Source organism: Macrosteles quadrilineatus, unplaced genomic scaffold (genome assembly GCF_028750875.1).
Source record: "Macrosteles quadrilineatus isolate MER2022 unplaced genomic scaffold, UCM_ALF_1.0 Scaffold_1__1_contigs__length_201487025, whole genome shotgun sequence".
Lineage (NCBI taxonomy): Eukaryota > Metazoa > Arthropoda > Insecta > Hemiptera > Cicadellidae > Macrosteles > Macrosteles quadrilineatus.
The window spans coordinates 11,869,055-11,893,600 of record NW_026542594.1 but is presented as its reverse complement, the minus strand read 5'-3'; the positions used below and the strand labels follow the sequence as shown (position 1 = coordinate 11,893,600).

Genomic DNA, 24,546 nt, shown 5'->3' with positions numbered 1-24,546 from the left:
ACTTACCACCATAAAATACGCATCAAATAAAAAAGCAACTCAAAGAGTTTATGCCTTCCAAGGACACATTATTTAACAAAATCGATCCAACAGAACTGTATATTTAATTGTACAAAGTTAAAAAGTAATCTCCAACTTTTTTTCACCACTAGAAATTCGGAGGTTGCTTGACGTTTTTGCAAATAACTTTTAAATGGTGAGGAAATCGACCAATGTGGAAGGTAATATTCCGAAAGAAAATAAAATTTCCTACAATCTACTACTATGCATTTCAGGAAAATACTCAATAAATGTAGCCTAAATTTGGCTTAAAATAAAAAAGTGTGAAATTTAATGTTTGCTATGTTTATTGTCTACATTGAAGACAGGGATTTTCAATTTTTTCATTTTGAGGCAATTTTTGGTACCTTTCTTGAGTATTTTCAAAAAATGCATAATAGTAGATTGTAGGAAATTTTATTCTCTTTCGGAATATTACCTTCCACATTGGTCGATTTCCTCACCATTTAAAAGTTATTTGCAAAAACGTCAAGCAACCTCCGAATTTCTAGTGGTGAAAAAAAGTTGGAGATTACTTTTTAACTTTGTACAATTAAATCTACAGTTCTGTTGGATCGATTTTGTTAAATAATGTTTCTTTGGAAGGCATAAACTCTTTGAGTTGGTTTTTCATTTGATGCGTATTTTGTGGTGGTAAGTTTAATAGTATAAAAGTTATAAAGCGTTAAAACCCAGCTATTCATTTAGAAACACCCGGTATAGTTCTAGGATACAGTACATAAAATAAAAATAATGATTTTTGTACTAAGGTATTTTCGTTATATAAATGTAATTTGTTTCTTGAAAAAAAAAATGTAGAGCTTATACATTGGAAACAAACAAAATACAGACTGGCTCGGCGCGTTCACTCATTTCCCTGCCAGGCGCCGACTGTTTGGCACACGAAATTGTAAAACACCTTTTGTCTCTGTGCTAATTCAATATTTTTAAACTCTTAGGAGCGGTTCAGATTTTTGACGTTCGGATTTTCGACTCTCTACTGTATATGATTTTTTCATGTACAATCTTAATCTAGAAATATTTTATTTATCATTTGTATTGTTTACCCTCTTATTTCTATGATGCCGTAGGTTTTTAGATTCTCGAGTGTTTGCAACATGCAGTGATGACAGTACTGTTGCTTTATGGGATGCTCGTAACTTGAGGTCTCGCATTCGGACTCTTCAAGGGCATTCTAACTGGGTGAAGAATATAGAGTTCTCACAGAGTGACGGACTACTGGTGACTTCAGGTTTTGATGGCAGTATCTACACATGGGACATTAACAGGTATGAAGTATAGTTTTGTAAGGGTAACTTGTTTTACGTTAGACACCCATGGGCGTCGTCAGCATCAAAAGATTGAGGGGGACAAATGTAGGAAGGGGGGGGTCCACCGGGGGGCCCTCCCCCGGAAAAATTTGTAATTTTCAAAGCAGTTTGGTGACTTTCTAAAGCCATTTTTAACACCAAAAACCGTGCCCAATTGTCCATAAACTCCCATTTCACCTGTTGTTTCTCATGAGCAAATAGACAATTTAAAAATTATGAGGATTGCATTAATGAATTTAAAAACACGCTGTAGACTACAGCCATATCCTCCTAAAAGCCGTTTGGTGACTTATACAGCCAGTTTTAACGTCTAGAACTGTGTGCAAAACCTCTCATTTCCCCCTTTATTTGTCATGAATAAGTAGACATTTTTAAAACTAACTATGACGATCGCATTCATTCATAAATCTCAAAAAATATTGTAGGCTACGGCCGTATCCTCACAAAAGCTGTTTACTGACTTTCTAAAGCCATTATTAATGTCTATATCTGTGTCCAACTGTCCAAAAACCTCCCATTTCACCTGTTATTTGTCTTTGTCATGAGCAAGTAGACATTTAAAAAATCAAACTATGACGAACTTGCATTCATGAATTTCAAAACATAGGCCTACTGTAGACTACGAAGCCATATCTCCCAAAAGCCGTATGGTGACTTTATAAAGCCATTTCTAACGGCTAGAACTGTGCCCAATTGTCCTAAAACCTTCCATTTCACCTGTTATATACCATGCAAGCAAGTAGATATGTTTTTTAACCGTACATTTTTCTCCATTTCTTAGATCTGTCACAATATGTATAGTATCGAATTCAATGCGTTTGAACACTAATATTTAAACCCACAATCTTACATTTTTACAAGCAGGTTTTTTATACAAACAATTTGTTTTTGGCCTTCTGCTCGCTGCATCTGACAATAAACAGTTCAAGGTTCAAGTATCAACTTCCAAAAAGTATCAACTAACCTAAAAGAACTATAACCGATACTACCGACGGCGACAGATACAGCACACGAGGAGAAAAAGGTTAACGTAGGCCTACATCTAAATGTACTAATGTAGTATCAACCACTGCCGACTGACGGTGACGGAACGGACTGAAACGCGAGAAGAAGACATTCAAGAAGACAAGCGTCTAGGCATCCAGTGCAACTCGAGGATCGTGGATCGGAACACCCCTCCACCACCGCGCACCATGTCGTACGCTTCCGAATCACAGAGCGAAGCACCTTGCTTGCTAGCAGCGATCGATCGGGTGAACACGCATTCTGTATGATTTTTGAAATTCCTTTTAAAATTTAGGATTGGGGACAAAACTGACCTTTCAAATATTGGGGGGGACGCGTCCCCCATGTCCCCTATGGCGGCGACGCCCGTGTAGACACCTGTATTTATAGTGCTTACCTGGTAGTCAAAAGGTTGCTGGTTTGGTCCTGAAAACAGTTTGTAACCTTTTGATGGTTCAAAATTGACCCAGCTGTCCCTGATTCTTGGGCTTTTGATAAATTGTTCCTGCTAAAAAAGCTAGTATAATCAGGAATAAAGCTAACAGATCATCTCTTATCAATTGGTTTATTTACCAACTTAATTATTACTAATCATTTGAGTCCTGGATATACTGTATGCCTCAGATACTCTGTGGTTACCACTGACCAGTGACCACTAGGTCAATTGTGTACAGTACAATTTCAATTAGCTCTTGCCTTATCAGTTGTTGCCTTATTCGTTGTTTAAGATTAATTAAAATTAAAGATTAATAAAAGAAAATTAAAAAAATTGTATTGAATGATAAAAACTGGAGGGAATTGTGTTTAAATGTGGTGACCCACGAGGCATTGTGCAGTGTATACAGCCTACATATGTCTGGAAATAAACTCAATTAAATCTAACATCCCGGAACTAAACATAGTCATATCGCATATAGCTAGAGAGCATATAACTGAGGTAACCGCACATAGCTCTCTCTGTTGTAAATATATACAACAAGCTAATACATTTAACACATTCGCTGCGGCACGTCAAAGGGCGGGCGTATCCCCAGTGCGGCGCAGCCCTCAGCGTCGAACAAACCCGATTCCCGCGTGTGATTGGCTTTCCAATTTCGGTCTGACAAATAGCAAAGAACGTGCGGGGATGTCCTGCTTTACAACGAGAGTCGACGTAGTTCGCTAAACACCCACAGATAGCAGCACTGCTTAGAACGTAATACATAAAAAAGTCCAAACATGAATAAACACAAGCGCAAACTAACATAAAGGCAAGTTCGAACTTAGAAATCCGCAAAAAATCGGAGCGCGCCCGAACTAAGGAGTGGCGGCAAAAACAGATTTCTATTGTATTTACAGACCACGCTCAGCAAGTAGTAACGTTCTCCGTCAAACACTAGACTCATACTGTCTGCTTTTGTTCTGCCAATTCATTCAAAAGTTCCGCCGCGATCGCCACCAACTGGAGCGGCGGATCTGCAAGCGGCGGTAATGACGTAATACTACAGTATGTCCCCCAAGGGCTGACAGAGTTTCAATTCCCTAGTTTGAAAACAGGGACAACTGTAACACCATTTGCTTAACCTTACACAAGGACGTCTTAGGACGTCCTCCGCTATTTCTTAATAGGCTTGAGGATGTCTTAAGACGTCTTAAGCGGGAAATGTGTTAATACCAAAATATCCTGAAAATACTTTTAAATCTATATTCTACAAATGGCTTTTGAACAACCCTTTTTATTCTCTAAAAGATTTTTTTTAGATGCCTTTCACTAATTTTTAAGTAGAGTTAGCAAATTTACCAAATTACGGTTGGATTTAGTTGGTTATGGGGTTTAATAACTTACATTATTCCAAATGCCTCGAATTTTTCTTAACAATAAGATTATTTGGTTGTAATATTTAAAATATGTATTGTAACATGTCTCCTTGTGTGTAGTTAGCTATATTGTATTCATTAAGTGACTATGCTAATTTTAGCAGTGTTATGACATTGTCAATAATTTGTATAAATTCACAAGACCAAGACAATAAACACATTTCATTTCATTTCATTTTCATAGATAATCTTGTCTCTAAACTGCAATTGCTTGTTAAACATTTGCTTACTACACTTACTACACTTAAACATTACTACACTTACCTCGTCGCTACAAGAGTCAGCTATTCTGAAGTCAGATGAGTAATGGAAAAAAAAAAACTTGAGAACAAGATTGAGATCGTTCTTTTCACTACCAAGATCTGAAAAGATTATTATGGTGAAACAAATAAAAGAGACAGAGGAAAGCTTAGATCTAAAGCCATATAATAGATTTATGGGTATAACCTAATTCTTGAGGAAAACAAAACTTTGTTTCAAAGTATGCCTAAACTTCAAGCCCTCAATGACTCATTAGAAAAACAAATTAATGAAAAAAACACACCCCAAGAAATGATTGAATAAGTAAGAGCTGCAGTTGTTAAATAATGAATTAGTAATATTGTAGAATAAGGAGGATAGCGTAGCTGCCTGGTAGCCCAGTGGGCAAATGTTGTGTGTTCTATTGAAATAATGTTTTTTTTTTGAAGTCTGCAAATAAACACAAATGTCAGATGCAAACTATAACATGTTAGCATATGATTCATTGTTTTTGTAGGTATTATTACTCTTGTAATATTATATTTTTTTCTTAGGCCCGATTTCACCAAAGTCACACTAACGATGGTTTAGTTCATCTTCAGTTAAAACTAATTGATGATTTAAACCACAATTGCGTCACCAACAAAAATGCGTCAAAACTAACGCTGGTTTTTAAAATCCAGGTGGTGGTGGTAGTGAACTGTCATAATACCGCGGGCTGTCATGGGAGCAAGTAAACATAACCTAGAAAATAAATCAGTGTTTTTGAGGTAATGAAAACAAAACTGGAGACAGCAAGATTAGAAGAATACAATAGATTCTGAGCAACAAGAAGAAAATAACAACATAATCTATATATATAAAAGGCAAAGCCCTCACTGACTGACTGACTGACTGACTGACTGACTGACTCACTCACTCACTCATCACTAATTCTCCCACTTCCCACTTACCTAAGAGGCTGAAATTTGGTACACTGATTCTTTAGGCATTAAATAGGAAAACTAAGTGGTTTTTATTCTGATCGGACTCTCGGGCTCCGCCCCAGTGGCTCTGGAGTTTCCCATGGTAACCTAATGAGTACTCATATTTAAATGGAATTAATGAATCATAACAGCTGTTTCAATTAAACAAGTTGGTTGTGTTCTATTATGTTCAATAGCATTAAAGTTACAAGGATTACCAACAGAGTGCAGCACTATTATTTTTTTAATATTTGACAACAGCTAATTTGAAACCAAAAGGTGAGTGAGCGTAGCGAACGAGCTAACCTGAAAGCAATTGAGCGCAGCGAACGAGCTCCAACCGTAAAGGTGAGTGAGCGTAGCGAACGAACTGCAACAAGACGTGTGAGCGCAGCGAACGAGCTCCAACCTAAAGGTGAGTGAGCGTAGCGAACGAACTTCAACCAGGACGTGATTGAGCCATGCGAACGAGCTCACATATGAAGTTAAACGGGGCAAAGCCCGCGGGTACAGCTAGTCAAGAATAAATAGCAAAACAAATAACATGAGTACATAAGACAAAGCAATGTTGATAAAACAGATTCAATTGAGGACAGTGGTGGACTTACCCACGTTGCCGCCCCTAGGCCCGTTTGGCCTTCCGCCCCTTTGTGTTTTGCAAAACAGTAAAGGTTTCAACGTAAAAGCGATATTAAATTTTCTGTTGTTGGCACGCTTATCGTCGTTATGACTCTTGGTCACGGCATGGTCGTCGGTATGACTCGGTATCGTCGTTTTGACTCCACGGTCACAGGGTGATCGTCGGTATGACTCGCGATCACGGCATGATCGTCGGTCTGACTCCACGGTCACGGCACGATCGTCGGTTTGGCTCGCGGTCTCGGTGCAATCGTCGGTATGAATCCGCGGTCACAGGGTGATCGTCGGTATGACTCGCGGTCACGGCGTGATCGTCGGTATGAAAAAAATTGATTGTGGGAAAAACAAATTGAGTCAGTACGTTGTAAATTGTCTAGAGACATTCTCTTGCCTAAATCACTGATGGATAGTTGTACCTGAGTCATATTATGTTAGAACAACTTATTTTGCATTATTCCAGTTTGGGATGAATTATGACTTAATTCTTTGGGGAAATAGTACCTTATTAATATCTATTATTAACTGTACTGGTATTCTTTACCTGTATTTTTTGTTTAGTGTCTAGTAGTGTCTATTCCATATATGTAATGTAATGTAATGTGAAGGATAATAAGTTATTCTGATTCTGATTCTATCCATAAAATAAATTGAGCCAAGAGAGGAGATTCAAATCAATATCTCTGAAATGGTCTAAAAATTTTGATTAACTACCAAATTACCTTTAAACTTGTATTTATTTATATTCCTTTAGGATAGTTTGAATTAACAGGATGGTCATAAATTATTGTACACATTTTAAGATTAAATAAATAAATAACCAAGCAACTTAGAAACATGGGATTTGTTTCATTAAATAGCAAATTTAAAACAGTTTTATATACAGTAACAGCAAAAAATTAATTATAAAAATTTCAGAAATTATGAAAAGTAGTTATTTCATGAAACCCAAGACATAGCTTTTTATTAATTTACTAGCTGACCCGGCGAACTTCGTATCGCCTAAGTTATAGGTTTCCCCTAAGACAGACCGATGGAAAGAAAGTACCGTTACGTTTAATTTTCAAGATGATCTCGTTCGCATCGCTCAATCACGTCCTGGTTGAAGTTCGTTCGCTACGCTCACTCACCTTTGGGTTGGAGCTCGTTCGCTACGCTCACTCACCTTTAGGTTGGAGCTCGTTCGCTGCGCTCACTTGCCTTCAGGTTAGCTCGTTCGCTACGCTCACTCGCCTCCAGGTTGAAGTTCGTTCGCTGCACTCACTCACCTTTTGGTTGCAAATTAGCTGATGTTATAAATGTAAAAGAAATAATAGTGCTGCACCCTGTTGGTAATCCTTGTAACTTTAATGCTATTGAACATCATAGAACAGAACCAACTTGTTTAATTGAAACAGCTGTTAAGATTCATTAATTCCATTTCTCATAAGGTTAACATGGGAAACTCCAGAGCCACTGGGGCGGAGCCCTTTTAAGAATTTCGAAACGGGAAATAGTTTACGTCCGATTCGCATACCTACAGAATTTACACACCAAATTTCATAACGATCGGTGAAGTCGTTCCGGAGGAGTTTGCAGACAAACACTGTGACTCAAGAATTTTATATATTAGATTGCACACTAGTAATTTATTTTATAAGTCAATTTAAGGTTTGATTCGCCAAATGGCATACACAGCTGGTGTAGAAAGGTCTATTGTTGACCAGCTGACTATGCCACAACACAAGTCATTGAGAAGAAAACATAACTTACACTCACAGTTTAGGTGATTTTTACACATTTTTATAACCACCTTTTATAATTACTTATACTATTATCATTACAGTAGAGCGTTGAAAATCCGAACGTCAAAAATCTGAAACATCAAAAATCCTAACCGCTTCTATGGATGTTTGAAATGGGGACTATTGCTACTTTGACTGACTTGTAAAATAAACTATAAAGAGAAAGGTAACCTGAAAAGCGGTTAGACACGACTAGCGAATTAGCAGAGCAATGAATAGTAGTGGCCGGCTTTACCTTTACTTTAGCATGTAGACTAGTGGGCTTTGTCCTCTTCCGTTCTCATCGTCTATGGTGGTGGGGGTTATGTTTCCTACAGTTGCCTTTGGGCCTCGGTTGCTTGATTATGTTATATATATATATACATGTATTTACATAATTGATTATAAAATAATAAGCTTCTGCTATACAACAACTCCTCCCAACAAAATATGTTTAAATCAATATTCCTCTTCTATAATATTCTCAATAAAATAATCTTCCAGTCTGACAAAAAATAATTAATATAAATCAAAATAAAAATTCTTCTTTGGGAGTTGCTTTAAATAATTTACAAGTCCATAATTCGGGGTGGCCGTCGTTCACGTTGTGAGCGACGCAATGTCACATCTGGTGTTGTTGGATGTATCAATTCCTTGACTTCCGCTGGTTGCTGGCTATTGTTATCATGTTGTAAGCATGTTGAGGTGACTACTGTAGTTTCTTGTTGTTTCATTGGTGATTTCACTGGACTGTTACAAATCCGTTGAGGTGAAACTATTATTGGATTAGGAATTGTTGCATTTTCTTCTAAGACGCACTCATTCACCCTTAAGTGGTCAGCATGAGCAAAACGGTAGCGACCTCCCACTAAAACAGTATAAGTCATGGGACTTATGACTTTCTTTACAACCCCCGGCAACCATTTTAGTTGTTCCTGACGCACACTTTTTACGAACACCTGATCACCTTCATTAAAATGGCGTGCACACCCTCTTCTGGTGTTAGTAGATTTCTCAATCTTGTGATATTTGTCTTCAATATTCTTGTCCAGGTGCGGTTTGAGAAAGTCAAGACTATTTCTGGGTTTAAATTTAAACATCATTTCAGCAGGTGTAACACCTGTGGTAGAGTGAGGTGTGTTTCTATACATGAAAAGGAAATTATCAATTCGGTGTTGCAATGTTCTATGTGATCCTGATTTTTCGTCTTGTAACAATTGTTTGATAAATGCATTCTTGGTCGTCTGCACGGCACGCTCGGCCAATCCATTGGACGCTGGATGGTATGGTGAGAAACTGTATGAGTTATACCATTAGCTTTCAAAAAGTCATTGAATTCCTTCGATGTGAGTTGAGGCCCGGCATCTATAACGACCTTGCATGGTAATCCAAATGTAGCAAAGCAAGTTCGAAGCTTCTCAATTGTTCGCTGAGAAGTAGTGGAGGTCATTGAGTGATTGTCAACCAAAATAAGGAATTCTTGATTTTTAAATGTGGCGAAATATATGTGGAGCCGTTGCCACGGGTGTTCAGGCCAAGACCAGTGTCTTAGAGGTGCTAGAGGTATGGCGTTACGAGTTGATTGACAAATAAGGCAGGACTTTGTCAGATCTTCAATGTCTCTATCTAGGTTCGGCCACCAAATATACGTGCCAGATTCTTCATACGAGAAACACCTGGATGCTCAGAATGTAAAATTTGCAATATTTCCTTCCTGTGAGCTTCAGGGATGACTACTCTTCTGCCCCACAACAAACAACCACTATCAACGGATAGCTCCAGAGCTCAAGCAAAATATGGTTTCATATTTTCTTGATCAACATGATTAGGCCATCCATTCAAGGTGTAATCTGTAGCTTTAGACAAAACTGGGTCATATCTAGTGGAAATGCTGATTTCTTTGTGAGTTATCGGTAACTCTGACGTGGCGGAGAAAAATGAGATGTCACCGTCATCTACAGTCTCATTCGTGCTTGGCAGACGGGACAGAGCATCGGCGTTTGGTACTTCTGTACCCTTCCGATATTCCAATTCATAATCATACGCAGACAAATTATCGCCCATCTTTGGATTCTAGCTGCAGCTAATGTAGGGATTCCCTTGTTGGGTCCAAGTAGGAAAGTTAACGGCCGGTGGTCAGTAGCCAGCAAAAAACGTTTTCCATACAGGAACACATGAAATTTATTGACAGCAAACACCAAAGCAAGTGCTTCCTTTTCCAGTTGGGAATACTTCTCTTCAGCCGGGGTCAATGTACGGGAACCAAAGGCGATTGGCCTTTCAGAGTCATCAGGCATCCGGTGAGAAATCACAGCCCCAACACCATACGGGCTCGCATCGGCTGCAACAACAATGTCTAATCTAGGGTCGAAAGGCACCAGTACCGCACTTCCAAGCAAAAGATTTTTGCTTTGAACAAATGCATTCTCACATTGGGATGTCCATTCCCATTTAGAACCTTTATTTAACAAACGATACATTGGATGTAACAAGGTAGCTAGGTTGGGTAAAAATTTCCCGTAGTAGTTCAAAAGTCCTAAGTATGCTCTCAGTTGTGTTATATTTGTAGGCTGAGGAGTTTTAACAATACTCTCCGTTAATTCTTCGCTAGTGAGCCGACCCCTCGCACCGCCCCCAGACGAACAACTATTGGAAGCATGCCCCCCATAGTGACAGTGCGAGTGGCCGCCCCACATCCCTAACAAAAGTGAAAGGCCGTGGGTGAATATCAAAAACAAAACAAATAGTGAACAAAGTCTATAATTTTTCAATGAAATCAACAAAATAACAATCAACAATCAAACAAAGTAACCATCCAAAGAATTTTTCTTTCTTTTTTTAAATCTCTTAAGGCTTTCTCAAAAAAATAAATTAATTAGAATTTTAAGTTTACCCTTCTAAACTTACAACTGGTACCAGTAGCAAAATTAGGCCTAACAATGAAAATAATTTAAAAGGATGGTAACTGTAATATATAAACTTTAAATAAATTAACAATAAATACTTCACAATAACTATAAAATAAATAACGGATCATGACTAGTAAGCTAAACCATAATTATTGGGGCTCCTTTTCAAAATTTCAAATTCAGTCCAAAAATCTCAACAAATTTAAAATATGGTAACTTGCGGAACGTGGTCATTAGTCACATCACACTAATGGTGGGCGGCGGTGATCCATCCGGAAGATGGCGTAGGGCGGCATAGTAGTAGAAAGCAGATGAAGGCTTACTGGTCCCAGGAGCAGGGTAATGAGCAGCCCGAAGACGGAGAAGGAGTAGTGTCTCCCTGGGCGAACCTCTCCGGAAGCAGCAACCAGTAAGAGCCTCCCATCTGGGACCCTTTGAACAGATTCCAGGCCTAACTAATAAAAGTTCATTTCTTAGGCTTCATATGACTGCAGTGTTAGGCCTATCCAGGTTTTCAAGCAATAAATTCAAAAACAATTTCCGCACCACTCATTCACTGACCAAAACTATTGAAGAAGTAATTTGTTAAATAATATATATATAATTTTTTTTATATAGGCTTTCCTTTGTAAAACAGTCTTTAAAATTAGAAAATGTAAAATGACTAGAAATAATTTAATTCAGTTCAATAAAGCTCTAAAACATAACAATAAATAGACTTTTAAATTTTACAAACTTTAACAACACATTCTTACCGACATTTTTCATAAAAATTTAAGTTGACAATAAAAAATATGAATTTAGGGTCCAGAAGGGTAATATACACTAGTAAAACACAAAACAATTACATAAATACTACAATAAATACTTCAAAAAACAGTTCTCACAAAATATTAAAAATTCTTTGGCTGGAGGTACAATTTCAGGTAAAACCGGTAATAACTCCGGTTATTACCAACCAAAATTGCTCAAATTCCTTTTAAAAGTTGTGGCACAAGTGCCCGCAGCTTTTAAAAGACAATTTGAGCAATTTTGGTTGGTAATAACCGGAGTTATTACCGGTTTTACCTGAAATTGTACCTCCAGCCAAAGAATTGTTAATATTTTGTGAGAACTGTTTTTTGAAGTATTTATTGTAGTATTTATTTATTGTATTTATTGTAAAAAGGCTTATAACTCGGTCATTTTTCAACCAAACTTAACCAAACTTGCAGGGGACATGTAAGAGCACTAAAACTAACTAATTATGACCGAGCTTGGCCCCCAGGAGGTGCCATTACTTAACAAAAAAAAATTAGGCTGAGTGACATGGCCTACATTACAAATAACAAAAAAAAACACTTTTACAGGGGACAAAGGGACAAAATTTACATTAAACAAGCTGTAGGCCACAATAACAATACAAAATTGAGCACAAACTAGGCCTTAGGCCTAATAATAAATTAACAGGGACACAGAACAAACGGACTCTAGCCCGCACAAAAGTGAGTTTCAAAAGCAGTTTTCTTGGGTAATATCTGGCCTAGAGTCTCGGGGAATATAATCAAACAAAATAATCAATCAAAATAATCAAACAATCAACTTACTCATCTGACGACTGGCACGCTCTTAAACCATGTTCAAATTTAGCTGACGTAGAAAATAAAGTAATAGTCTGAAGTGAAAAATTTTTGCCTTCAGAAAACGACAAAGTTTGACAGGTTAAATTGACAGTCGCTCGCCTTCTGCCGAAAATGTGCCCGACAACGGAAAATTGCCCCGGGGTCTGCAGGACTGCTGCCAGACCCAAACTGAACGAGTTCCGGCGCAAGGCCAGCACTCGCACTATACAAAAAACACTGAGGCGTGACATTGGTGGGACGCTTGGTGGACAAGTCACGGCTCACTAGGATGAATGCCATTAGCATCAAGTCGGTGACCAAGAAAAGTTAGGCTACTTTTAAAGAATTAACTTTTATCACCGTTTACCTTCACACCATATCTCAATAACCTATCTAGGACTAGTTCTACATTTTTGTGCATTTCGGAAGTGGTACGTGCAATCACTAAAATATCATCTAGATAGCAAAAAACATTCTTCAAATTAGCTAGGATCATATCCATGGTTGACTGGAATATGGCACCAGCGCTGGTTATTCCAAAAGGCAACCTTTTGTACCTAAATAACCCTTTAGGTGTATTGATAGTTAAGAGTTCTTGGGAATCTTCACTGACGCAAACTTGGTTGTAAGCAGCAGACAAATCTAACTTGGTGAAAATCTTAGAACCAGAAATATTAGAAAATATTTCATCAGGTGTAGGCAGGGGGTAGTGATCTGTGCGCAAACACGGATTTATTGTTATCTTGTAGTCTCCACAAATTCTAATTTTATTGTTTGGTTTAGGGACTACAACAATAGGCGTTGCCCACAAAGATTTTGTTACTGGATAGATTATATTATTATCAACAAGACTTTTAAGTTCTGACTCCACCGCCCCTTTCAAAGCATATGGCACGTTTCTTGCCTTACAAAACACAGGTTTCGAGTTTTTCTTTAACACTAGATCAACTTCAACATCTTTAATTGTTCCTATTCTGTTTTCAAAAACTGGTGCATATTTTTCTTTCAAATCCTTAACTCTAGAAGATATTGAAACAGTCTTACCGTTATCTTCCGCTAGGACGGTCGCACAGTCGCTCCTTTGATCACAGCCAATTTGACTCCAGTCAAGTTTTACCACTTCTAACCAATTACGGCCCATCAATGTCGGCTGGTTGGGTACATCATTTTGTACGACAATCATTGGAAGCGTATGGATCTTATTACCGGAGTGCACCCTTGCCTGAAACTCACCCTTACAATTTTCTGACCAGTATAAGTTTTTAAACTCATGTCACTCTTCACCAACTCGGGTTTAGATTTCCCAAAAACCCTGGAAAAAACATTATTAGGCATGACTGACACAACTGCTCCAGTGTCAATTGTCATTTCCACAGGCACCTCGTTAATTACCATCTCCGTAGTAAAACTCTTCGGTTTAGGTCCATCTCCGGCATAGGCGATCGTGTACAACCCTAAATCATCAAAATTTTCATCTAGGCCTAACTCTTCATTAACACCTCAATAATTGATTTTACCTCTAGGCCTAGGCTTACCTCTGCATACATTAGCTAAATGGCCTACTTTGCCACATTTATGACAGTTGTAATTTTTGAATAGACAATTCTTACTATCATGTCCCTTTCCACAGCGGAAACACTGCTTGCTAAAAGAGTTGGGACCATCACAAGGTCCTTGAAAACTTCCATTAGGCCTATCACTGCCAATACTGAAATTAGGCCTCCGTTTATCATGACTATAGGCTACCTTTTTACTACCATATTTAATAGCATTCACTTCACTGTCTACACAGTTAACCTTATTTTCACCTTGTGTGAAAGGATGTAGTTGCCGCACACTACGGCTGGCATCTCCCATTACCATGGCTATTTCCAAGGCCTTCTTAAAATCAAAGCTACTACCTTCAGACAGTAATTTACTTTGTATTTCATTACATCTAAGTCCACACAAGAACTTGTCACGCAAAGCGTCATCAAGGAAGTCTTTGAATTGACAAGATGAGGCTAGTCGTTTAAGTTGAACTGCAAACTCTGCAATTGTTTCTCCCTCTTTTTGGGTTCTCTTATTGAAAACAAACCTTTCATATGTAATATTTTTACGGGGTTCATAGTGTGTGGTTAAAACAGTAATTACTTCTGCAAAAGTTTTCTCAGAAGGCTTCTTAGGTACAAGCAAATTTTTTTAGGACAGAGTAAAGCTCTGGTCCCATGACAGCGATGAACAAGGACAACTTGTTAGCATCGTCAATTTTATTAATGGTAAAAAATTGCTCGAGTCTTTCAACATAGTTCTCAAATGATTCCACTTCAATGTTAAATTTGTTAATTTTTCCTAGAATTTGTTTAGATGCCATTGAAATTCGAAATTAGGCTTGGGCTAGGCCTAGGAACAAACTTAGACATGAAGGACTTACACGTGGTGTTGCGCTATCATCCATTACCATCCGTCCACAGATGTATTTTTCTTTCTTCACAATTAGGTTAAATGACTTCAAAACCTTAAATCTTCTCTTCCAATCGTTTTGGGAGATTTTCTTCATAAATCTTTAAAATGAAACTGAAAAATGCCTTGTTCCTGGCAGGTTGAAAACTGAAAATTTGCCAAGTCTTATTGGCTGAAAACGAAAAGAAAAGAAAAAATATACTTTTAAATGTTCTAAACGCGCACAAATGAAAAGTAACTAAAAACTTGTTATCCTCGTCGCCAGTTATTGCTACTTTGACTGACTTGTAAAATAAACTATAAAGAGAAAGGTAACCTGAAAAGCGGTTAGACACGACTAGCGAATTAGCAGAGCAAAGAATAGTAGTGGCCGGCTTTACCTTTTAGCATTTAGACGAGTGGGCTTTGTCCTCTTCCGTTCTCATCGTCTATGGTGGTGGGGGTTATGTTTCCTACAGTTGCCTTTGGGCCTTGGTTGCTTGATTATGTTATATATATATATACATGTATTTACATCATTGATTATAAAATAATAAGCTTCTGCTATACAACAGGGACGACGTAGTTTTACAGTTTCTCGGGCCTACCTATCGGCGCCCGGCGGCGGGGAAATGAGTGAACGCGCGCGCGCAGTGTCAAAATTGACCTTGGACGAGTCTATTGCGACACCCCCAACCCCCTTCCCCCTCCCCGCTATTGTTTCACCGCCTCGGCACCTCACTGCCAGTGCCAGTAGTGTGCCAGTAACCACACAACACACACAGCTTACAGTCATGGACAGTCTTCATTACAACAGTGTGGTGTATTCGCCTGGTAGCCTACGTATAGTGCTCAGTTGCGTCTTGCGATTAGCTAGTGTTATTTTTTTTGTTCAAATTAATTTATTGAACAGTTGGTACTGTAATTTCACGCATTTGTGCACATGGCGTCTTCATCTGGAACAGTCAAGAAGCGAAAGCACACATTCCTTGCATTTCAAACAAAGATTGACATTTTGAATAGGCTTGACAAGGGCGAAAGTGGCTCGGCTCTTGCAAAAGAGTTTGGAGTGGGTAAGGCTACCATTTCTGACCTAATAAAACACAAAAATGCCATTCTAAATTTTGCATCAAAATTGGATTCCGAGGATGGCTCAAAGCTTCGCAAAACAACGAGGACAGCCAAAGCCAAAGCACTAGAAGACGCTGTTTTTGTTTGGTTTTCACAACGCCGAAGTTTAGGTGAACCTGTGTCAGGACCCTTACTTTGTGAAAAGGCATTGTTTTTTAACGAAAAATTAGGGGGGAGGGGCAGCTGATTTCAAAGCCAGCACAGGATGGTTAAAAAAACTTTGAAACACGTGATGGAATTAGATAGCTGAATGTTCAAGGTGAAGCTTTATCTTCTGATGTTCCTGCTGCAGAAACGTTCAAAACTACATTTCTAGATTTTGTTAATAGTAGTGGATATGCCAGGGAAGATGTCTACAATTGTGACGAAACTGAAATAAATTGGAAGGCCCTTCCATGAAAATCTTTAGCCTCACGCCGAGAGACAGCTGCTCCAGGATTTAAAGTTAGTAAGGAGCGTATTACAGGGATGGGATGGTTTGTGCAAATGCTAGTGTTGATCATGCCCTACCCCTATTGATCATTGGAAAAAGCAAGAAACCACTTAGTTTCAAGAACGTGACTCAGCTTCCCGTGACATACAAAGTTAAAAAAAGTTCTTGGATGAATAGTAAAATATTCACTGACTGGTATACGAATGTTTTTATACCAAATGTTAAGAAGTTTCGCAAAGACAGAAATCTTAGCGGAAAAGTGTTGCTTATAATGGACAATGCGCCGACACACCCCTCTGTAGAAGTTTTAAATCCAATTGACAAGGATTTTGAGGTGATGTTTCTTCCTCCCAACGTCACACCAATCCTTCAACCCATGGACCAGGGTGTTATTGAAAAGTTGAAGAGAATGTATAGAAAGCAAGTGCTGCGCAGGCTTCTTTTGGCAGAAGATAACGAGGAAATGTCATTCAGTTTGGGAAAAAACTAAATTTGAAAGACTCGTGCTACATGCTTGCAGATTCTTGGGACTTACTGGCCAAAGAAAACTTATCAAAAGCAAGAATAAACTTTGGCCAGAAAATAAAGATGGCTCAGAAGAAGACGACCCTGACAATGAACTAGCAACTCTTGAAAATGTGAGAGAAGTTGCTGTTTTGTGCCAAGTCAGTTCCAGGCTTTCAAGAATGTGACGCTGCAGATGTTGAAGAATGGCTCGACTTCGACAGAAATGACTTGGGCTACGAAATACTGGATGACAACGATATCACTACCTCGGTTCAAGAACCAGGAGATAATGAAGGCAGTGGCAGTGACAGTGACGAAGAAGATCCAGCAGACGGTGCAGACGACAACTCAGTCCCTTCGCATTCTGAAGCTTTTACGGCGTTAGAGACAGTGATGTCTTGGTACGAAACGCAGCCAGAATGTAGTCAAAGTCAGCTCTTGTTGCTTAAGAGAATGAAAGAATTGGCTGGCAGAAAACGTGTTTCGAAGCTAACACAACCAAAGATTAGTGCTTTTTTCAATGTGAAATAAAATGTTAAGTGATTGTTCAGTTACATTTAGAGTGTTTTCTTTTTGTGTTCTGTTAATGGTCGGTTTTTTGTTCGTTTCCAATTTATAAACTCTACATTTTACACAAGATAATAACTACAGTAATGTACCAAATATACGTAAGTACAAAAACTATTGTTTTTATTTCATTTACTGAACCCTAGAACTGTATTTTTAATACTGTAGGCCTAATTATGGGTCTATTAGGCATTTCTAGGTTATGTTTGAAAATCCGAACGAATTGGTAATCCGAACCACCTACGGTCCCAAATGGTTCGGATTTTCGACGCTCTACTGTATTTTGTTTGCAGTTACTGTAAAAACCTGTTTTAAATTTGCTATTTATTGAAACAAATCCCATGTTTCTAAGTTGCTTGGTTATTTCTTCATATAATCTTAAAATGTGTGAAATGATTTATGACCACCCTGTATATCCACATCATTAAGAGCTTATTGATAATATGTATCCAAAGAGGCTAAACAATGTTGACGCAAGTCTCCTAAAGTATTTTTTATTTTTACAGTTACGGAAAGTAAATAAAAGAAACGTCTTATAACACTTAAAACATATATTTACGCTTATACTGTTACTCACAAGACGGTAAATATACAAAAACGATGGTAAGTGGTGATCGATTTCGATTGGACACTCCAATCATCATCAGACCCAATAGGCGAATGACAAGAATCTTGAATGGCGTCCCTACTTATACCCTATTGGCTACCGGAAGCACCGGCCAATACATTTTTATAAGTACAACTGGAATCAAAATGTATTTGTTCATTAATCAACTTATTTCTATCTTTACATTTTTCCTTATAAATATACAATTCCTCCTAAGCATTCATTACATATCCTTTCTTACAATTCTTTAAAATATCTAGACTATCCTCCATTTTTCCTAGTGAGTGCCCATTTTGTAACAGGTGCTTGGGAGGAATTGTATATTTATAAGGAAAAATGTAAAGATAGAAATAAGTTGATTAATGAACAAATACATTTTGATTCCAGTTGTACTTATAAAAATGTATTGGCCGGTGCTTCCGGTAGCCAATAGGGTATAAGTAGGGACGCCATTCAAGATTCTTGTCATTCGCCTATTGGGTCTGATGATGATTGGAGTGTCCAATCGAAATCGATCACCACTTACCATCGTTTTTGTATATTTACCGTCTTGTGAGTAACAGTATAAGCGTAAATATATGTTTTAAGTGTTATAAGACGTTTCTTTTATTTACTTTCCGTAAATTTAATAAAACGTACAATGCTGATCAAGAAGTTATTTTACAGTTACACAGAGGTCGGGTTTCTGTACAAGCGTGTGTTTCACACTAATGGTCTGATGCGTACACGTCTGAATCCTGATGGGTCCAAGATGATAATATGCACAACTGGTGGTTACCTCATCCTTATACACGACCTGGACCTCAAAACCTTAAGGGAGGACCTTGAAGGATTTAAGGTAAGCAAATCCTAGTTCTCTCTTCATGAATTTTTACCTTGTATTATCTAACTCCTGGCATGGATGTAAGTTGATAACAACTTCTGTAAATATTGCAAACCAAAAAAACTAATTTAAACTATCCGTCCCATCAAAAATTAATTTAATTTGAAAAGCATTCACAAGACATGAGATTTAAGTGTTTACAAATTATGTTTTTCTGTTACAGCCCAACATGTACCGTCTGATGCAATTGTCACAGACAACGATCCCTGTGGCTGCTAGCTTTACCCACCTATTTTCACATAAGCGCAAAACCAACCGTATAGAGTTTGTCACTGACTTTCCTGAGGGAGACGATGCTGAAGTGGTTTCATCATTACAGGTATGGATAGCCAAATTATCTGTTGTCTACTCTTAAACATCCCTCTCGTGGTAGACAGCTGATACTTATCCTCTCTCATAACTAGGGATGGGTCGATTCCATTTTCGATTCTCTATTCCACCGATTCTTGGCTTAGAATCGGAATCGGGAATCGATCGCCTAAAGCCGATTCCGATTCAAATCAAATCAAAAGATCTTTATTTTCCTTATGTTCCTTCGATTCCAGGTGGTAGTTTTTCCGCCGACTAGTACATTAGCCTATATGGATTATTGTGTAATAAAGTTTATAGTAAGTTTGTATTTATTCCCTGATTCATCCTCCTTAAAACTGTAGGCCTAAGAAAATGCTGATTAAGAAACATTTCACATTCAACACCTCATTCCGCAATGTCATACTTGTCGACAATAAGCGGACGAAAGACTGAGACACGACGACACAACACAACACGGGCGCGGCAGCTCAGATGAGTCGAATCCGAATCTCAAATCCACCGAATCCTAAGTAAAGATTCGGATTCCAGATTCGATCGCTGACAGAATACGCCGCCACCCGCCAGCTTTACCTATCTATAATAACGTGTAGCAGCATAGGGACAGCATTAGCAGTGTCAGTGTCAATCTACGCATAGCTGGAACAAAGCCAAACTCGGTCTAAACACTCAAGGTCTTGGCTTAAATTACGTCCTGGTCGGCGGTTCGAGACTGATGGAACTGAAAGGCCTATTAGTTTTGCTTCACGTACTCTGACTAAATGTGAACAAAAATACAGTTAGATTGACAAAGAAGCAACATGTATATACTGGGGCCTCAAAAAGTTTTTCCCCTATTGTTACGGACGTAAGTTCGTTCTAGTAACTGATCACAAACCGTTAGTATCTATATTTAATCCAAACAAGACTTTGCCATCAATCTCAGCAACGAGGCTGTTCAATTACGCACACTTCTTATCTGGATTCAACCATCAAATCGAATACAGGTGTTAAAATTCGGAAATTGGAATTAAAAATTAATTATTAATTAATTAATACAATAAAAAACTCGAAGGACCGAGAGAGAATTAAATACAAAATACGAGTATAATACCCCCGCCGCAGCAAACCTGCAGACTAAGCGAATTTCCATTTGCCTGATTGGATTTACACTAAAATGTCTCCTTAAAAATATCACATTTATTCCCTATTTAAATAGAATCAGTTTAACACATACTTAGGTTTGCTGCAACAGGGAGGGTAAAAGTGTTTTTTTTATGTAAAATGTTAATAGTTAGTAAGAAATAAAAACATTTTCCAAATTTGGGCAAAAAATGTTAATAAACAAGCAAACTACAACAGTTTACGTATTCTCCATAAGAATAACATGGGAATTTTAAATTTACAATTTTTTGGAATTTTCTCCGTAATCATTAAGTGCATTATAACGCTTCAATATACTAAATTATTTGTTTTTTTAAGCTCTACAAAATAGTTTGGAAAGAAATTGCAAAATTTTATGTTTTTTGAGTCAAAAGTGGGAAAAACCCATTTTTACCCCATAAAACCCCCCATAAAACCCGTTCCCATGGTCCGATCATGCTGATTCGCGAACTCGTTCGAATAAACGTAGGTTTAGACGTTTGTACCAAATTTCATCAAAATCGGATCGTTTTTGCTCGAGTTATCGCGCTAACGGACACCAATGAATACACAAACTATAAAGAAGAACAGGTCCTATAGACAATATTCTAACAGTATTTTCAAATTTGGCGCGCGAAATATCTGTAGTTCTGCACTGAACCACCACTCAGCGCTGTTGTCAAGTTTAGCACGCGGTGAAGTGCGAGAGAGAGCGACATACACCGTTTTCGTCCCCTGTGGGCCAGGCCACGAGAGAAAGAGAGAGGGGGCGAAAACAGTGTATGTCGCTCTCTCTCGCACTTCACCGCGTGCTAAACTTGACTACAGCGCTGAGTGGTGGTTCAGTGCAGAACTACAGATATTTCGGGCGCCAAATTTGAAAATACTGTTAGAATATTGTCCATAGGACCTGTTCTTCTTTATAGTTTGTGTATTCATTGCGGACACATATATAAATATATATATATATATATTTAAATATATATATATATGAATTTGAACGGATGGTGTTTTTGGCCTCTAGGGACCTCAAAACGAAAAAAAAAAATCGGTCCAGGGTCCAGGTCTTACCATGAGTACTACGGTAATAGCTTATTCCCTATATGGGAAATTCGCTAAAACTAACACGAATTACACAAATCAACAAATTAAATTATTGGAAAGGAGGACACAGAGGGTTTTGCTATTCTGTGCTCTCTGGTTTATACACATGGAGGGTTTATATGAATAATTAATGAAGGATAGGCTATTAATATCTAGTGCTCACCCTTGGTTGTAGTTCGAGTAGCGTGTTGGCGGCGAATGTCCATGGAACGAAGAGCCGGCCGGCATCACAAGAGAAGAAATAATTTAACAATAGAGCACTTTACCAGGGCAAAATAGCCTTGAAGTAAATTGAGAGTAGAGGTAATTAGGAAAAGAATATTACATAATATTGAGACAAAGAGGGCAACAAATCAGTAAAATTACCAAACCAGGACCGACCGTCGCGTCAAAACGTTACACCGCGAACGCCATATTTTTACCTCTTCCACTTAGTAGCCACCGACGCCGGCAACTTCGCCAGCAGGTTAAAAAACAGATTTGCAAACCACGCAAAATGAGAATTTTTTATGCTAACTATTTTTTTACAAAATATACCAGCAAACATTGAATTAAAACTAAACATACCGGCGGCTTTGAATCAGTAAGGATTCAACAAAATCAAGTACAACAAAACCAAGATTGATATCAAATGAGAATAAGCTTAACAACTAAGAACTATATTATACTATGTACATTCTGAAGGTGAACTAATCAATTTAATTCAGAAACGGCAGCAAGCAGACTTTAACAGCTGGACGTGTGAAGGTCCCATGTTGGGTTTGGAGTTTGACGAATCGAACAATATTGTATCTTCCAGGGGTAACATTAGTTATTCTGGCAAGAGGCCAGCACATAGGGGGTGTATCTTGATGAACCAACACCAGATCCCCCACTTGCAGGTTTCGAGTGGGTTTGTCCCATTTAAGTCTCTGCTGGAGAGTGTGGAGGTACTCCCGACTCCACCGCTTCCATACACGTTGGGAGAAGGCTTGAATGAGCTGCCAATGTGACAGTCAATTACAGGTGTTTCGGCAAGATTGAGTTCCGGTGTTGCAGTGAGTGGAGCTCACTGACAGCTCAATTAAAAAATGGCCTGGGGTTAACGCCTGCAAGTCATTTCGGTCACTGGATAGAGCTGTAAGTGGGCGGGAGTTCAGCATTGCTTCCATTTGACAGGTAAGCAAGCAAGGGAGGGTGGGGTGAGTCGCTGTAGTCTAGTAGAGCAGATCTCGTTGTCCTTAAGGGCAGTGATATCATTAAGAAACATCTCTTGTTGCACCAGCTTGAAGATCCGCAGCTGAGCTGCTTGCACTTCCAAGACGGAGAGAGGCCCCGCTTGATGTTCCTGCCGGCGGCTGTGAGAAATGAATCGGAGGATGTAGTCCGTGACATGAAGGAGTTTTTCCCAAGACGAGAAGCGGGTAAGAAGATCCCAAGGTGAATGAGAAGCAGTGACAAGCACGGTGAGTGGAGTCGATTTTACTTCATCTAGAGAGTGTTCATCGATGGGTGTGAAGTTCGAAGTTGGTCAGTTTGTGGGTGAAAGTTGTAGCCAAGAGGGACCATGCCACCAGAGTGGATGATGGACAAGCTCTGAAGGGAGGATTCCTCGTGAGGCGCAGTCCGCAGGATTGTCGGTACTAGAAACGTGTCTCCACAAGAGTCACATCTGTAGAGTCACACCACAAGGTTATGGAGTCAATGGTTAAGACACTAGAATATTGAGACCGTACATATTGAACTAATTGAGATAGCAGATGCGCCGCGCACAACTCTAGCCGTGGCAAAGTCACTTTCTTCAAAGGTGCAGCACGAGTTTTAGATATTATCTGAGTGACACGAACATTCTGATCAGTGTTAACGTCTCGCAAATATACCACAGCAGCATAACCGGCCTCAGAAGCGTCCGAAAAACCGTGAAGCTCATAGATACCAACAGAAGAGAATATAATTGGTCAGGGAATCGACAGTCTATCAATGTTCTGTAGATCGGCTACGAAATTATGCCACTTCAGGGCGAGTTCCGAAGATAGGGGTTCATCCCAAGAAATACCGGAAGTCCATAGTACTTGCATGAAGCGCTTGGCAATCATGACACAAGGGGACAGAAAACCACATGGGTCGTAAATCCTGGCGATTAAACTTAGCACTTTGCGCTTTGTCGGAGATTCACAAGAGAAATTGAGATTGTATTTAAAACAATCTGTAACAGGAGACCAATAGACTCCTAAAATGGAGAACATAGGGTCTGAAGATTCTTGAAGAAACACAGGAGATTCTTGTTGAGAAACAGGCAATTGTTGTAGCAGTTGAGGACAGTTAGACACCCTGTTAGACACTTTCTTAATTCAAAACCGCCTAAGCGGAGGAGTTCAATTAATTGACCTTGCAGTTCCAAAGCTTCTGCTTCAGTTGATGCTCCAGCGATTAGGTCGTCCACATAGCTGTGATGTTGAAGGATTTGAGCCGCTTCCGGGAAGTTAGATCCTTCATCCTTAGCCAATTGTTTCAGGGTCTTTATGGCAAGGTATGGTGAACAGTTCATGCCATACGTCACAGTGGTCAACTGGTATGTTGACAGCGGAAGTGAGGGATTTTCACGCCAAAGGATAAGCTGATACCTTTGATCATCCTTATGGACTTTTATTTGCTGATACATCTGGCGGATGTCACAAGAAAAGACAAAGTTCTTTAACCGAAAATGTAATAGAATATCACAGATATTGTTCTGTAATTTCGGACCCATGAGAAGAATGTCATTCAATGACAGACCAGAACTGGTCTTTGAACTCGCATCAAAAATGACGCGGAGTTTAGTAGTGCTGCTTTGAGCTTTCAATACCCCATGATGCGGGAGGAAATAGTGTGGCTCAGATAGAGCGAGGTTTGGGCTCATTTCCATATGTCCTAGAGAATGATATTCCGACATGAAGCCTGAATAAAGGTTGCGAAATTCCACATTGTTTGAGTGTTGCAATTTCCTTTCTAGAGATTGGAAGCGTTGTTCAGTGATAGGCTTAGAAGTGCCGAGGGTGGAAGGAGCGTGGTCACTTGAAAATGGCAGTCGTACAGTTTAACGCCCGGAAGAGTCATGAGAATGCGTGGTATCAAAAAAGGTATCGCCCGCAATTTCT

General features: G+C 38.8%; 1 protein-coding gene across 1 annotated transcript in view; it reads left to right on the top strand.

Annotated features, from left to right (window-relative positions):
- The window catches only part of LOC129005588 (DDB1- and CUL4-associated factor 10), a 77,855-nt gene that overhangs the window by 31,043 nt on the left and 22,266 nt on the right, over nt 1-24,546 (top strand). Inside the window, exons 3-5 of the mRNA XM_054434518.1 lie at nt 1,131-1,328; nt 18,679-18,850; nt 19,059-19,214. Coding sequence (XP_054290493.1) covers nt 1,131-1,328; nt 18,679-18,850; nt 19,059-19,214 — 526 coding nt within the window. The remainder of the gene's footprint in view (nt 1-1,130; nt 1,329-18,678; nt 18,851-19,058; nt 19,215-24,546) is intronic.